Raw genomic sequence first — 14,834 nt, 5'->3', positions numbered from 1 at the left:
AGGTGTGAGAATGAAATGACCCGTTGAGAGAAAGCTTTTAAAATAATTACAGCTTTCCATACTCCAGGCTCTCTCCACTAGTTTCTGAACTGTGATCCCCCGATCCTATCACCATGAGTATAAAGAACCGAGGCCAGTTTTCACAAACAACCTTCACTGCTTCACACACTACATATCAAGCACGTGCTATGTGCAAAACGCCATGCTGGAGATGAGAGGATGAAAGAGCCAGTCAGGATCCCAGCTCTCTGGAGCCCACCATTCACAGAGGCAAACAAAGGAAGCCACTATAGCACAACAGTAACACGCACACTGAGACAGACCCAAAGTCTCTCTCGGGGGCCCTATGCACCCCACAACACCCACATACTGGGCCAGCTGGGGGTGCTGCAAAACCTCCGCAAAGGGTGAGTGCTGCCCCCATCCCCAGGAGCTAATGGAGAGGCCCAGCCCTAAACCCAGCCTCAGAGATGCACCCAGAACAGCTGAAGGTGAGGGTTTGTCCTTTCAACTGAAAAAAGACAGTGCACAGGACCTAAAAGTAACACACAACCAGGCGCTGACAGCGTCTCTCTCTGACCAACTTTAGTCGGACCGCTCTTAAGGCTCTTCCAAAATGGACCTCCACCTTTGGTCTTCCATATCCTTCTTTGCATCGCCTGACTTTGGCAAGAGCCCTGCTAAGTCAGTTTAGCTGAATTGCCCCCTCCTCAACATCTGATCACCGTTGATATGTGATGTGTCCCTCGTCCTCCACTGTCCCCCAAAACCCCCCAGGTGATGTCTGATTCTCCTGGCTTGCCCTCAGCAAGAATCCTCACTGGGTCAATGAAGCTAGAATCCCGCTGACCCCTGAGGTTTCCTCCAGTAATTTCGATACAATGACCCTCGCACTGCTCCTTGGCTCGGAATTCCCAGTGGCCCATGCCGCACTTGGCACTGAGCCTGGTTTTATTCTGGGATCTCTCCTCCCCTATTGCAATAGTTTTCCTGAGTAAAATCCATTTTCACCACCTCAACTACTATCCAGCTCTGGTTTTTTCCTCTAACAATGCAACAACACATAGCTTTTCCTCAGGAAGCCAGTACTATTACCCATCACTTTCTGGTAAAAACTTTTTAACTGTTAGGAGCCCGGGTAGTGGGACCACAGGGAGAAGACTGAGACAGTCAACTGTCTGAGTCACCTTTAAGGGAGCACACTACACAGCAAAGTGAGGAGGATAAAATAGAACTATTACTTTATTAAAGCAAACAAGGCTGCTACATAATACTTCTAGTTTTCTTCTTCAACTCCCAATTTTTAATTCCTATTGGGGCTGGGAGGGAGGGAAGAACATGTGGAGAATGAATGTGAAGTTTCCAAAGAGAAGCCCTCAGTGAGTTTTACAATACTCGTATTTAATTTTCCAAGGCACAGACTCACAGTGTTCAGAAGGTGAGGGCCCGTGATGAAACATTTTCTCCTCTGCTTTCAGCCACTGGGGTTACCTAAACAGGAGAATATGGTGTGGTCACCAAGGCCCTTCAAAACAGAGGCTAAGTAAGGAATGAAAAACATGCCCTAAAAACAAAACAAACAAAAATCTTGAACTAAAAGGCACAAGAGGTCAGAGATACTTTAAATATTAACAAGTGTCTATGCGACAGCATACCAAAAGACCGGTCTGGCTGAAAACCAACTCAGTGTGAAAGCCATGAAGTGCCACCCTGCCCCCCTGACCGATCCAAACAATGCCCTGAAGCCGTGTGACCCACACACTTCAACTTCATATGGGATCTTAAGCAAATCAACCTAACCCCCCTTATCCCCATCATGAGTCTTTTAAACAAATGTGAGTTACTCAAGTCTGCAATCAAATGAACGCTTTTATTAAACAATTTAAATCACAATTACTAGGCTTTTCACAGTGTGAAATTCTTTTAAAGAAAAATGCACATGTAATTGAATCAAGGCAGTTTGGGCAGTTCTTGTATTTGAGCATTTTCACTATTAACCTATGCTTATAAGTTATCTCCACCAGGCTTCTCAAAGTGCAGGCAATTAACTAAAGCTTTAAATTAGGAGTAGAGAAATCAGAAAACAGCCAGATGGTCTCTATGAGGTAGACTTGGGGATTACCAGAGCCATAAGGCCATTTCTAGCCACAGCTCCACACCTCTTGGAGAAGGCTGTTTCCCAGCAGGAAACAGGAGGGGAAACATGAGTTGCACAAAGCACTGGAGAGTGAACTGAACCAAACGCTGGCAAAGAAAGGCTCAACTCACTCCTGCTGTCCAGTCACATCCCTGTCTCTGGACAAACTGCACTCTTTTTTGCTGTTATTTCATTTTCTTTTTTCTTTTATACAGATTAAAAGCCTAGATTTGTAAACCTTTTTGTTTTTCTTAGACAGGGTCTCGCTATGTTGCCAGGCTGGTCTCAAACTCCTGGCTCCAAGCAATCCTCTGGAGTAGCTAGAACTACAGGTGCGTGCCACCGTGCCCACACACTGCTTTCTTTAACAGTCCACACACTGCCATCTGCCCTTTCCCTCCTGATGATACTCATCCAATGATGCCTTTGCCATGCACTAAAAGGCTGGAGAAAATGGCCTGGAAACCTACTGAATGCAAACAAGCTCTAAAGCCACAGCTCACCTAGTGAGCTGCCTCTTCACAGAGAATGGCTGGAAGCCAGGGAAGGGAAAAGATGTAAGAAAAACACAAGGGAGGCAAAACGAGCTGCACGAGGCCTTCAGGTCAACACCAGCCTTTACATAAAGTCTCCAGGAGCAACCTGTGAGTAAGGCAGGTGTCCCTACAACAGGGTGGGAGGGAAAGTGGAAGGTGAATTTAAAAAGGAAACGCAGGGGTACTAAACGCCAGCAATTTGCACTGGTTCACAAACATGCCTTCCCAAATAGTAACCAGGCCATGATTTCTGAGTCAATAAAAGACACAGGACACCACTCAGGACACCACTCAGGACAATGACAACAAAAAGTCCAGGGCAGCAAGGTTTGAGAAAACACTGCTATTTGATTGCCTCATCTTTCCTCCACAAGTCAATTCAATTCATCATATACTTATAGGAGCATCTCTTTACTAGATCTGTGTAAAAGAAAAAATTACTCTGGCGCTTATTAAAATGGTGAGGAAGACTTTCCCAGGACTACTATGATAGATGCTAAGACTATCCTAATAGGAGAAGGAGACGGAGCTCAACTCAGAAAACACAAGGCAACTGGGGACTCAGCACCAATGCACAGAGTGAGCGGGGTCAGTGGATGGAAAATAACTCACAGGAGACAGCAAGGGGAGGGGGATTCTTGCTGAAGGCAGGCCAGGGGAGGAGAGCTTAAGAGTGGGAGGTTGTAGTTAAACTGACTTAGCAAAGCTATGCAGACTGAAGACAGGACCCAAGCAAAAGGCCTGGTCAAAAAGAGGACTCGAAGGAGCCTGAGTATCATCTGGTCAAGGAGATGGTCGTTGTCATCTAGGCTAGGCTCTGTAATGGCCACAACTAAAGTCCTCCTGGCTGCTCCTTCTCAAACCTTCCCACTGGTCCTGTCACCTGGTCATGTCACTTCTCCACTCCCAACTCTGCTGTGACAGAGTTGCCGTACAGCTCTGAGGGCTGGCCTGGCACTGGAGGCCCAGCTCCCCAGCCAACCCTCTCCTCTGCTTTCAGCCAGTGGGGTCACCTAACCACATCTCACACTTCACTTCCCCACCACTAGAATGTTCTCAGTGCCATCTGGCCATCTGTCAAAATCCTTACTCCCTTCAAGATCTGGTTCTAATTCCAATGCCTCCGAAGCTTTCTCAGATACCCCAGCAGGACTGGAACTCCTCATCCTCAATGAGTCCACGGGACATTCTCTCTGTACCAGTAACTAGATTATTTTTTTAATAGCATTTAGTCCTATTTGAACTATGAGCTCCTGAAGGACAGGAAACCTGGTCTGGGTCCCTCTACATCCTTCACAACACCCAGAACAGTGCCTTCCTCTGGTCTTTATGTTCTCAACTTCATGGAGGACATTCTTTCCTCCTCTGCCATAAAAATCAAAATCTCTTTCAAATGAGGTAATACAACACCACAGACTTAAAACTAATAGTTTTTAATCTATTAAGTATGAAATGGATGATTCCCACTATATTTACGCAGCAGGAAAAAAATATAAAAAGAGTTCCTATCTTGAAAGATCTTGTAGTTACATATCTTCTAAATTTTCTACAATAAACATATATTTCTTTTACAAACGTGTTCCTTTTATAATGACATAAAATGTCATTTTGAAAACATTTTAATGGAACAAATAATAAGTGTTATAGGAATTTAGAGAAGGCTGTGGTTCCTGTGACTAGGAACACGCAATGAGACAGTCATGGGAGAAGTGAGGCCAGCACCCGTCAGGCCATGAAGGCTGGCGGATAAAAACAGAAGGAAGAGGGAACAAGAGGAGGACTGGTAGCAGGGGTGGAAGTAGAAGGGGGACAACAGGAAGACGGAGGAGGGGGCAGAGAGAAGAATCACAAAGCGACAGTTATGGCTACCACTGACTGAGAACCTGCCTGATCCCAGGCTCCTCCCAAGCACGAGCTCATCTATCTTTGCCGCCATCCAGTAAGGCAAGTACTATCATTCCCATGTTAAAGATGAGAAAACTAAAAACTAGGGTAATGTTAAATATGGTGAACCCCAAGTTTCTCTTCAAAGAATCAGTATGTCAGTAGGTTCAGCTCTCTTACTCTTTGATTCTCCATTTTAAAGTTTAACTTCCTGGTTCTCATTGCCCACTTGCTTCTAGTTTCAGTAAACAACTTTCCCACCAGTCCTAATCAGTAGTTCACATCTGTTCCCCTGGTCATCTGCTCCGTCCTAATTCCGGTCATCCACTTTGACCTGAGTCACCCTTGGTCACCTGCTCTGACGTAAGTCACCTTTAGTTACCTGTTCCTAACTGTTCTTCCCAACAAACTACTCACCCTGCCACTCTGGCTCATACCCCTGATCTCTTTAAAATAACCAATCAGAATTAGCTTAGACTGTGCGGTCCAACCCTAGCCAATAGGGTAACAACACAGTAGCAGGGGCTACCTGCAACAGGAATAAGAATCCCTGCCCCTCCCCTGTTCAGGTGTGCTCTCGCCATTGTTCCATCTGCAACGAGCACCCTTTCTGCAAAAAGTAAAAATTGCCTTGCTGAGAGAATTAAATTTATGTTCGAGTGCTATTTCTTTGTGGCACTGGGGAACAAGCATTTCTAACAGTAACTTGCTCAAAGTCACACACCTCATCCATCTAGTAAGTGATGGAATCTGTGCTCTTTCTACTTTAAGACTATTTCAACTGAATTCTGTGTTCCCAGAGGGATTCCTGTATACTTGGCCTCAGGCCCCAGCTCAGCAGGGCCCTGGGTTCCCACTCATCTTCAACCTCAGCAGTTCCACTTTAATTCATGTTATGCATCTTATTTACATGTCATTAAAAATAATAATAATAATAATACAGGAGTTCCATGACTCCCAAAACTAAACAACAGTTTGAAAGCCACCACCCTATGCCATACTGCCAACTGCAAAGGCATCTTTGGCAGCGGGTGTGCCGAGCTGGGACTGAGGGAGGAAGAGGCCTGCCCTGCACATAGGCTGGGAAGCAGAGGGAAATGAGACTGCAACTCTAAGGCCCAGAAAGTTCCGAGACACTGAAGTAAGGGAGAGGTAAAGGAGCGCTTTTATCAGGTGACAACTGTCAGTCATTGGTTCACACCAAAACCAAATCTGTAAGCACATCCTCAAAGCAGCCAGTATTTAAATAAAAAGTTAAGAAAATCTGTTGTTTTTTTAGGGTTAGCTTTGATATACAAAATTTCAAATACCAAAATAAACACAACAGATAAACAGCTCTATTTTAAAACCACCTGAATGTGCGCCAATCTTGCAGAAGAACATGGGTTTCCTCAGTATCCTGATCCTGGGGGGGAAATACCGTCTGCTGGCACACCAGGCATCCTGGGCAACTATTTTGGGGTGTTTTGCCATCCTAGGTTTGCTTCCTACTAATTAATCATTGCAAGGCATTCGGACAAGGTCAAAATTAATTGACAAGAATTTATCTATACTCAGCCACAAGTGCATGGTTTTCAAATTATGCTACCGTGCTGATTTAATTTGTATGCTATATTTTGTACAAACATAATCTGATAGTTCTCACATTTTGAGAGTATAATCCTTAAAATCAAGCCAATGAATGCTTGGTAGGAGATCTTCCTCATTTTCCATTAAGTAAACACTGAGCTGATTTATGACTAAGTGATACTCTGTTTAGCAGAGAGCAGTCTTCAGATACACAGGCAATAATTCACTTTGTTCATTTTGTTCTATGCTCATGACCAGTATCAGACGATGCCTTTATGAGAGAAGGCAACAACACCACATTCTTATTGCATACCCAAGTTTTCTTCCAAGCATGAAGATTTGAGCTTGGCATTTCACAGTTTTATGGAAGTCAAGATAAAAGGGTTTTTGAGTTCTCACTACTTTAAGAGTCACAATTCTCAGCCAGGTATGGTGGCTCATGCTTGTAATCCCAGCACTTTGGGAGGCCAAGGTGGGCAGATCATGAGGTCAGGGTTCAAGACCAGCCTTGCCAACACAGTAAAACCCCGTCTCTACTAAAAATACAAAAATTAGCTGGGCATGGTAGCAGGTGCCTGTAATCCCAGCTACTGGGGAGGCTGAGGCAGAAGAATCACTTGAACCCAGAAGGCGGAGGTTGCAGCGAGCCGAGATCATGCCACTGCACTCCAGCCTGGCGACACAGCTAGACTCCATCTCAAAAAAAAAAAAAAAAGCACAGTTCTCTGTTTCTTAGTTTGTTCATATGTAAAATCAGGGAGTTGAAAGAGTTCCCTTTAGCTCAGCAAACACTTACTAAGCACCATTATATGTACACCAGGGGCTGTGGTAATGCCAGGATTCAAATACGAAACAAACAGTGCCTGACCTTGAGAAGTCTGTAAAATGTAGTAGCAGTAGTAGTGGCAGCAGCAGCAGCAGTAGTAGTAGCAGCAGCAGTAAAATATATATAAACAGACAACTTCTAATATAACCTGATACAGATGAGGGTTCTAAGGAAACACAGAAAAAGCCTATGGTAGGCAGAATAATGTCCCCAAAGATGTACACCTCCTAATCCCTGGAACCTGCAACCTTACATGGCAAAGGGGAATTAAGGCTGCAGATGGAATTAAAGTTGCTAATCCACTGACTTTAAAACGGATGTTCCTGGGATTATCTGGGTAAGCCTAAAGTAATCTCCCTAAAAGGGGAAGAAGAAGGCAGAAGATAAAGAGATGTGCTGACAGAAGTATACTCCAGACATGCGAGGCCACTGGCTTTGGAAACAGAGGGGGCCGTAAGTCAAGGAACATAGGCAACCTCTAGACACTGGAAAAGGCAAGGAAACAGATTTTCCCTGAGAGCCTCCAGAGGACCGCAGTGCTGCCAGCCCTTTGATTTTAGCCTAGTGATACCCAGGTCAGACTTCTAAACTAGAGAAGTGTAAGATAACACATTTGTATTGTTTTAAGCCAGAAAATGTATAGTAATTTGCTGTGGCAGCAACAGAAAATGAACACAGAGCCTTTCCGTTGGAAAATGCAATTATTTATATGTCAAAAGAGAATACTCATTCCTACCAATGCTTCCATCAGCCACACCCAACAAGGAGAGGAAGCTCATTAAACCTAAAGCTTGGTGCAAAAATGCAAATGTCAAGTGGTATATATCCATCATGTGACACTAAGTTTCCAGTGCCTGCTCCCAGAACATCTTTCATAGACTCGCCAGTCAACTGAGCTGTGATGTGGGAGAAAAACTACTCGCCAATACAAGGCCATAACTATTCATACAGAAACTGCAGGGCCACCTAGCACTTCTGTGCCATATACATGAGTGTTCATCTGGGCCTTCTGAGATGTCTGCTCTCAATCTATTTTGCTTCAGCCTTTGTCAACTGAGACACTACAAATACAGCCTACCATGGAGCACAACATTTAAATGTGATACCAGGAAAAGCTACAGAAGACAGCCCACCCCCAGCCGGGGGCCAGAGCATCTCCTCCTCTAGAATTCTCTTTATGAGTCAAAAATAGCCCCACAGTTACCTGTCAGGCCACATTCTGAAATGCTAAAGGAACACAAAAACACACAAAGGGGCTGCTTCCTCCTGGCCACTGGCGCAGCATTTGTTGACTTACTTGAGATGACTCAGAGGAACACAGCCTCAGCAGGACTAAGGCCAGAGGGGAAGGGCCACACCTAATTTGGCTATTTTCAGGAAAGCTGTGCTTCAGTATGGAATCCTACAGCTGTGTTCAGAATCCACCAATGATCTGTGATTTTACATATTCCTACGTGGATCCTGGCAGTGAGCTCACTCAGGAAGAAAATGCTTAATTCTACATGCTATACATTAACTACTAAATTTATTTATACAAAACCCAAACATTTAACTTGCCTTATAAAATACATTTAGAAAACTTCCCACAGTAAGTTTTTAAATAACAAGCAAACTGTATGTGTATGAGCACTTTTCAGAACACATGCACACCTGTACTCCCCTCCTCCCTTCTGTGGATTCCTTTCCTTTCTTTACCCACCTCTTCTTGGCATTATCCCCTGGCAACCTCCCTTGCATATCTGATCAATCAACAGTTTGGAAGCCATTCTTCCCACCATCCTTCTCCCACATCTGCCCCACATAGAACACGGAGCAGGCAGTCTCATGGTGGCCCAGAGCTCACTGCTGTCCAGCTGTGAAGCAGCCTCCTTTGCATTTCAATCCAGAAGGGGCAGAACCCTCAAGCCTCAGAACCACCATCATCACCAGACATTCTTAGGGGAGCTCCCGCAACCCCTCAGCAAGCTAGAGGGGAAGGAACTCAGCATCCTGAGGAAGAAAAGGACTATCTCACTAGCAGTAACTTTTTTAAAGCAATCAATAATAAGTTTTGTTTTCCTTTGTTCATAAGTTAATCAAAGAGGAGTGGGAGATTTTTTCCTGTGTATTTTTTAAGTCAGTCTCATTTCTCTCCCATAAAAGTTCAGAATAGATTTACCTCTAGAATAAAAGGACAGTGGAATTCCTCTCAGTAGTGTAGTATATGTTGGCAGCTCAGGGGAGCATAAAATTTAGTACTAGCTATGTTTTGGCCCAACAGCAGGAAATCACTGAAGGGCCCGCTGGTGTTCACTGAAGAATGTGAACGTGCACAAAGGCAGCACTGCAGTTTGGGCCACTGCCAGCTTTTCACTACCAACGCTTTCAGAGAATTGCACCGCCCCCCATCCCTCCATAAAAACCAAACAACAAACAAAAAACAGGTTTTACTAAAGACCTTCATTATTAAAAATCAAAGAAGGAATCTTGACATATCTAAAGAATGCACTTTCCACACAGAATCAATCCTACAAAAGTAACAATATATTGTAAATGCCTCATTTGAAGATTAGTTCCCAGAAAACCTCCAGGTTTCCTTCAACTCTGTCAATATTGGAAGGCCGTACATTGCAAGATGCGCTCACACAAGTCAGCACCAGTGGACTCCAAGTCCATTTAAGTCATCAGTTTAGCGAAACCTGCATTCTCATATTGTAAAAGCCAATAAGTATCATATTTTTATGACGGAAACTGACATAATGGGATACTGCCTATATACAATAAACGTTAAAGCCCCAAACCATGAATACTACCTAGTATTCATTCTCCTAGACTCATTCACTACCAAAGAACAATCAAGTCTAACTTTGGATATCAGAGGCCCCTTCCTCACCTGTCATCTTCTAAGAACCAGGATGCATAGCTCTCTTAAGTGAGACCTGCAGGACGAGAAAAGCTGCCATGCTTTACCAGGAAATCCTTTCCACTCCAGACCTGCCTTTTCTCTAGCACCAAGGTTAATGGGAGCACCAAGGTTAAGTATATAAAAGGTTCCACAGACTCTGACATGAATACAAAGATTTAAAAAAGATAAATTCACAGAATGTAATGTACGACTTCTCAACCAGCCAGCCCCAAGTTAAGCATCCCCAGGTCACTAGCTCTCTTCTACAGGAACGTGACACAAATTTTTGGCTAAATCTAATGAAATTGCATATCCAGAGGTCCAAAAGCACACCCATTTCCTATCCTTCTGTTTCCCATTTCAATCGGATTACTGGGGGGGTGGGGCGGGGGGGGGAACAAAGACAAAGGAGCAAGACACTTAAAATATGAGAAACGCTAGGGCAGATATGTAGTGACATTCAGAGCTCACACATGCTTATGGTAAATTCTGTTTTCATGCTCAATGAAATCCACAAGATGATGCTGACCTTTTCTCTTTCAAGAGACTGAGCAAAAGGCCGGTATCACTCTCCACCAAAATAACTAAATATCTAATTCATGGAAGAGGAGATCACAAAGTTCTCATTTATGGAAGGCACCCCAAGACTGTATGGTTCTGATGACACACACTGCAAAGGGCAACTGGGTTTTAAAACTTTATTATCTAATACTAGGAAGATCGCAGTGAAACTCAATTTCACATGTTTTAAAGAAATACCAGGTATTGGTAACAATATGGGGCAACTGGAATATTCTCACCTTTGCTGCTGGGAGTATACACTGGCATAACCACTTTGGAAAACTGTGGACAAAGCATTCCACGTACTAACTAAACTTTGTAGGTACCAAATGATATTACACCTTAGGTTTAGTTTTTAATTTTAAACACAAATAAAAACTAAAGTGGTCACACAGAATGACAGGATCACAATCACTGAACTAACTTCATTTATCTGAGTCACCCATTTAGTACAGGAGTACCACAGGAGTTGGAAATACAAACAATGTACAAACAATCCAGTTGCTGGCAAATGGGGAGGGAGGGAGATCACTCACATCTCCCTGCTCTGGGCTAATCACTTTTCACAAATTAGGGCTAAAAAGAATAAACAGTAAGAGTAAGATAATCTGAATTCACATATTGCTATATTTGAGATTTAACAGTATCAAATTACAATAATGAAAGACACAAGTAACCAGATTATGAGCCACTACCAATTCTCAATCTGTCAACAGCTGCCATGTATCTGGATCTCTGCTACTATCTTTCTGCCATAATCACTATAAAATACAGATAAACTCAATCCATATGGTGGGAACAAAGGCTGTGGATTTGACGTTGTGCATTAATCTGAGTTCCTAGAGATGACTGTCGTTAGCTGAAGTGGTGCCCAAAAGGAACTCATCAGTCACCTGAGCACTGGCAGGAACTTCCTGAGGCAAACGTGGGTGTGGCCTTCTGGCAGAAATTAGATAACCCCACCAAGGCATCACTTGAGGAGCCAATAGAATTCTCAGAGGGCAGGCCTGCTGCCTCAGAAGCCCACATAAGCACTTTTTGAGGAAAGCTCTTCCCACAAACCTAAACTGAAAGGGTCTCAGAGGCACCCTGTCCCTGGGGCAGGAGGACAGGCAAACTCTGTGCCCAGGACTGGCCTGGAGTCATCTGCACACATGAGTGTGCAGACCCAGATGGACTCACCCTATGTGAGTCATGATGTGTACTCACCCCGCTCCTCCACTGCAGGGCCACTCGAAAGCCAAGTAGCTGTGAAAGGAAAACAAAAACTTGGGACTCCAACTCACTATGTCAAAAGGAAAAATATTAAGCTGAAAGCTGCTTTTCCTTTTGTTCCTAAGTAGATAGCTACAGAATAAACGTTAAGTATCTCCACAGGTTGCTACTCTATTGTTCACCTTATCTAGGTAAAGTGTTGATTTACTGAGCTCCAGAGGAATACGTAACTGACTATTCCCCGACCTGCTCCTTTCCTCTTGCAACATGTGGATTCAGTAATACCCTACCCTCTTTCCCCTTCAGCCTGCTTTTCCCCTTTAAATACTGATGCCCTCAAAATCATCTTTGGAGAAAAGCATAGACTATAAACTGCTTGTGTGATGCCATGTTTCTTTAATCCCCGTCATTGTCCTTAATCTTGGCAAAATAAACTTCTAAACTGAATGCGATCTGTCTCAAATACTTTTGGGTTTACATAGCTATTCTGCTAAAATGTGAAAGGGAAGGAAACCCTCCTTTAATCAGAATTTATGGTGAGGGAGTTGTAATTGTTTCCCAGTGTGCTGTCTGTGAAACATCATCAGAAAATGTGTTTAACAGAACATTCCATAGTTAAGTTTAGGAAATATTACTTGATACATACATTTTTTTTTTTACTCTCATTCCCCACAATGCATAATACAATTTACCGTTTACCATATAAAGTGCTTCAGGAAAGAAACCTGCTTTATTAGTTGATAAATCTTTTTTCTACCTAAAAGAACAGTCCCCAATCTAGCTTGATCTTAAAAATCATCTAGGACTATCATGTTAAAACAGGATTCCCCGATCCCTTTATCAAAAACTTTAAGGGAGGGGTCGGGTAGCTTAAGAGGCACATGAGGTGACACGATCAGAAGAGTTGAGAAAATATTGACAAGCTAACATTTGGCCAGAAATATTTTCTTCTTTTGAAAATGTTTCAGGCCAGGCACGAGGGCTCACACCTGTAATCCCAACACTTTGGGAGGCCGAGGCGGGCAGATCACCTGAGGTCAGAAGTTTGAGACCAGCCTGGCCAATTGGTGAAACTCTGTCTCTACTAAAAATACAAAAATTAGCTGAGCATGGTGGTGGGCACCTGTAATCCCAGCTACTTGGGAGGCCAAGGCAGGAGAATTGCTTGAACCTAGCAGGCGGAGGTTGCAGTGAGCCAAGACTGTGCCACTGCACTCCAGCCTGGGCAACAGCAAAACACCATCAAAAAAGAAAATGTTTCTAAATGTTTCTAGTTCAATTTCCCACTTTACTAAGTTTCATACACTGAATATTGATTCAAGGTCATTATTCTAAGCACTGTTATCCATTTACAGTTGCCCCTAGGTTATCTGCAGGCGACTGGTATTTGGACAAACACCAAAATCTGCGCATGCTCAAGTCTCACAGTTGGAGCTGTAGAACCCACAGATACAGAAAAAGGCAGTTCTTGGTCATGCAGGTTTTGCATCCTGCAAATACTGCGTTTTTGATCCATGTTCAATTGAAAACAATCCACATATAAGTGGACTAACGTGGCTTAGATCTAAGGTGTTCAGGGTCAACTGTGTAGTACTAAGGATACAAAGAGTGTAGTATGTTGACTCTACAGATCTTAGGTATATCACAGCAGCAGTTTTTGTTTTTGTTTTTTCTACCTTTTGGATTTTATTTTCACTAAGTTAATCACAATAATAACAATTATAACTACTGAGCTCTTAAATGTACTGTCTCCCATAGTTTTATTGTTTTGTTTTGCTTTGTTTTTTAAATTATACTTTAAGTTCTAGGGTACATGTGCACAACCTGCAGGTTTGTTACATATGTATACATGTGCCATGTTGGTGTGCTGCACCCATTAACTCATCATTTACATTAGGTATATCTCCTAATGCTATCCCTCCCCCCTCCCCCCTCCGCCCTCCCCACAATAGGCCCCAGTGTGTGATGTTCCCCTTCCCGTGTCCAAGAGTTCTCATTGTTCAATTCCCACCTATAAGTGAGAACATGCGGTGTTCGGTTTTCTGTTCCTGCAATAGTTTGCTGAGAATGATGGTTTCCAGCTGCATCCATGTCTCTACAAAGGACACAAACTCATCCTTTTTTATGGCTGCATAGTATTCCATGGTATATATGTGCCACATTTTCTTAATCCAGTCTGTCACTGATGGACAGTTGGGTTGATTCCAAGTCTTTGCTATTGTGAATAGTGCTGCAATAAACATAAGTGTGCATGTGTCTTTATAGCAGCATGACTTATAATCCTTTGGGTATAAACCCAGTAATGGGATGGCTGGGTTAAATGGTATTTCTACTTCTAGATCCTTGAGGAATCGCCACACAGTTTTCCACAATGGTTGAACTAGTTTACAGTCCCACCAACAGTGTAAAAGTGTTCCTATTTTTCCACATCCTCTCCAGCACCTGCTGTTTCCTGACTTTTTAATGATTGCCATTCTAACTGGTGTGAGATGGTATCTCATTGTGGTTTTGATTTGCATTTCTCTGATGGCGAGTAATGATGAGCATTTTTTCATGTGTCTGTTGGCTGTATGAAATTTCTTCTTTTGAGAAGTGTCTGTTCATATCCTTTGCCCACTTTTTGATGGGGCTGTTTGGTTTTTTCTTGTAAATTTGAGTTCTTTGTAGGTTCTGGATATTAGCCCTTTGTCAGATGAGTAGATTGCAAAAATTTTCTCCCACTCTGTTGGATGACTGTTCACTCTGATGGTAGTTTCTTTTGCTGTGCAGAAGCTTTTTAGTTTAATTATATCCCATTTGTCAATTTTGGCTTTTGTTGCCATTGCTTTTGGTGTTTTAGACATGAAGTCCTTGCCCATGCCTATGTCCTGAATGGTATTACCTAGGTTTTCTTCTAGGGTTTCTATGGTTTTAGGTCTAACATTTAAGTCTCTAATCCATCTTGAATTAATTTTTGTATAAGGAATAAGGAAAGGATTCAGTTTCAGCTTTCTACATATGGCTAGCCAATTTTCCCAGCACCATTTATTAAATAGGGAATCCTTTCCCCATTTCTTGTTTCTGTCAGGTTTGTCAAAATCAGATGGCTGTAGATGTGTGGTATTATTTCTGAGGGCTCTGTTCTGTTCCATTGGGCTATATCTCTGTTTTGGTAACAGTACCATGCTGTTTTGGTTACTGTAGCCTTGTAGTATAGTTTGAAGTCAGGTAGCGTCATGCCTC

General features: G+C 43.0%; 1 protein-coding gene across 5 annotated transcripts in view; it reads right to left on the bottom strand.

Annotated features, from left to right (window-relative positions):
- The window catches only part of CCNY (cyclin Y), a 222,971-nt gene that overhangs the window by 160,137 nt on the left and 48,000 nt on the right, over positions 1-14,834 (bottom strand). Inside the window, exon 2 of one of the 5 annotated variants that reach the window (XM_015146741.3) lies at positions 1,427-1,491. In XM_015146741.3, the coding sequence (XP_015002227.1) occupies positions 1,427-1,460 (34 nt within the window). In that variant the 5' untranslated portion in view covers positions 1,461-1,491. 5 annotated transcript variants of the gene reach the window in all.

The sequence above is a fragment of the Macaca mulatta genome, chromosome 9 (genome assembly GCF_049350105.2).
Source record: "Macaca mulatta isolate MMU2019108-1 chromosome 9, T2T-MMU8v2.0, whole genome shotgun sequence".
Classification (NCBI taxonomy): Eukaryota; Metazoa; Chordata; class Mammalia; order Primates; family Cercopithecidae; genus Macaca; species Macaca mulatta.
This window is presented reverse-complemented; position numbering and strand designations above follow the sequence as displayed.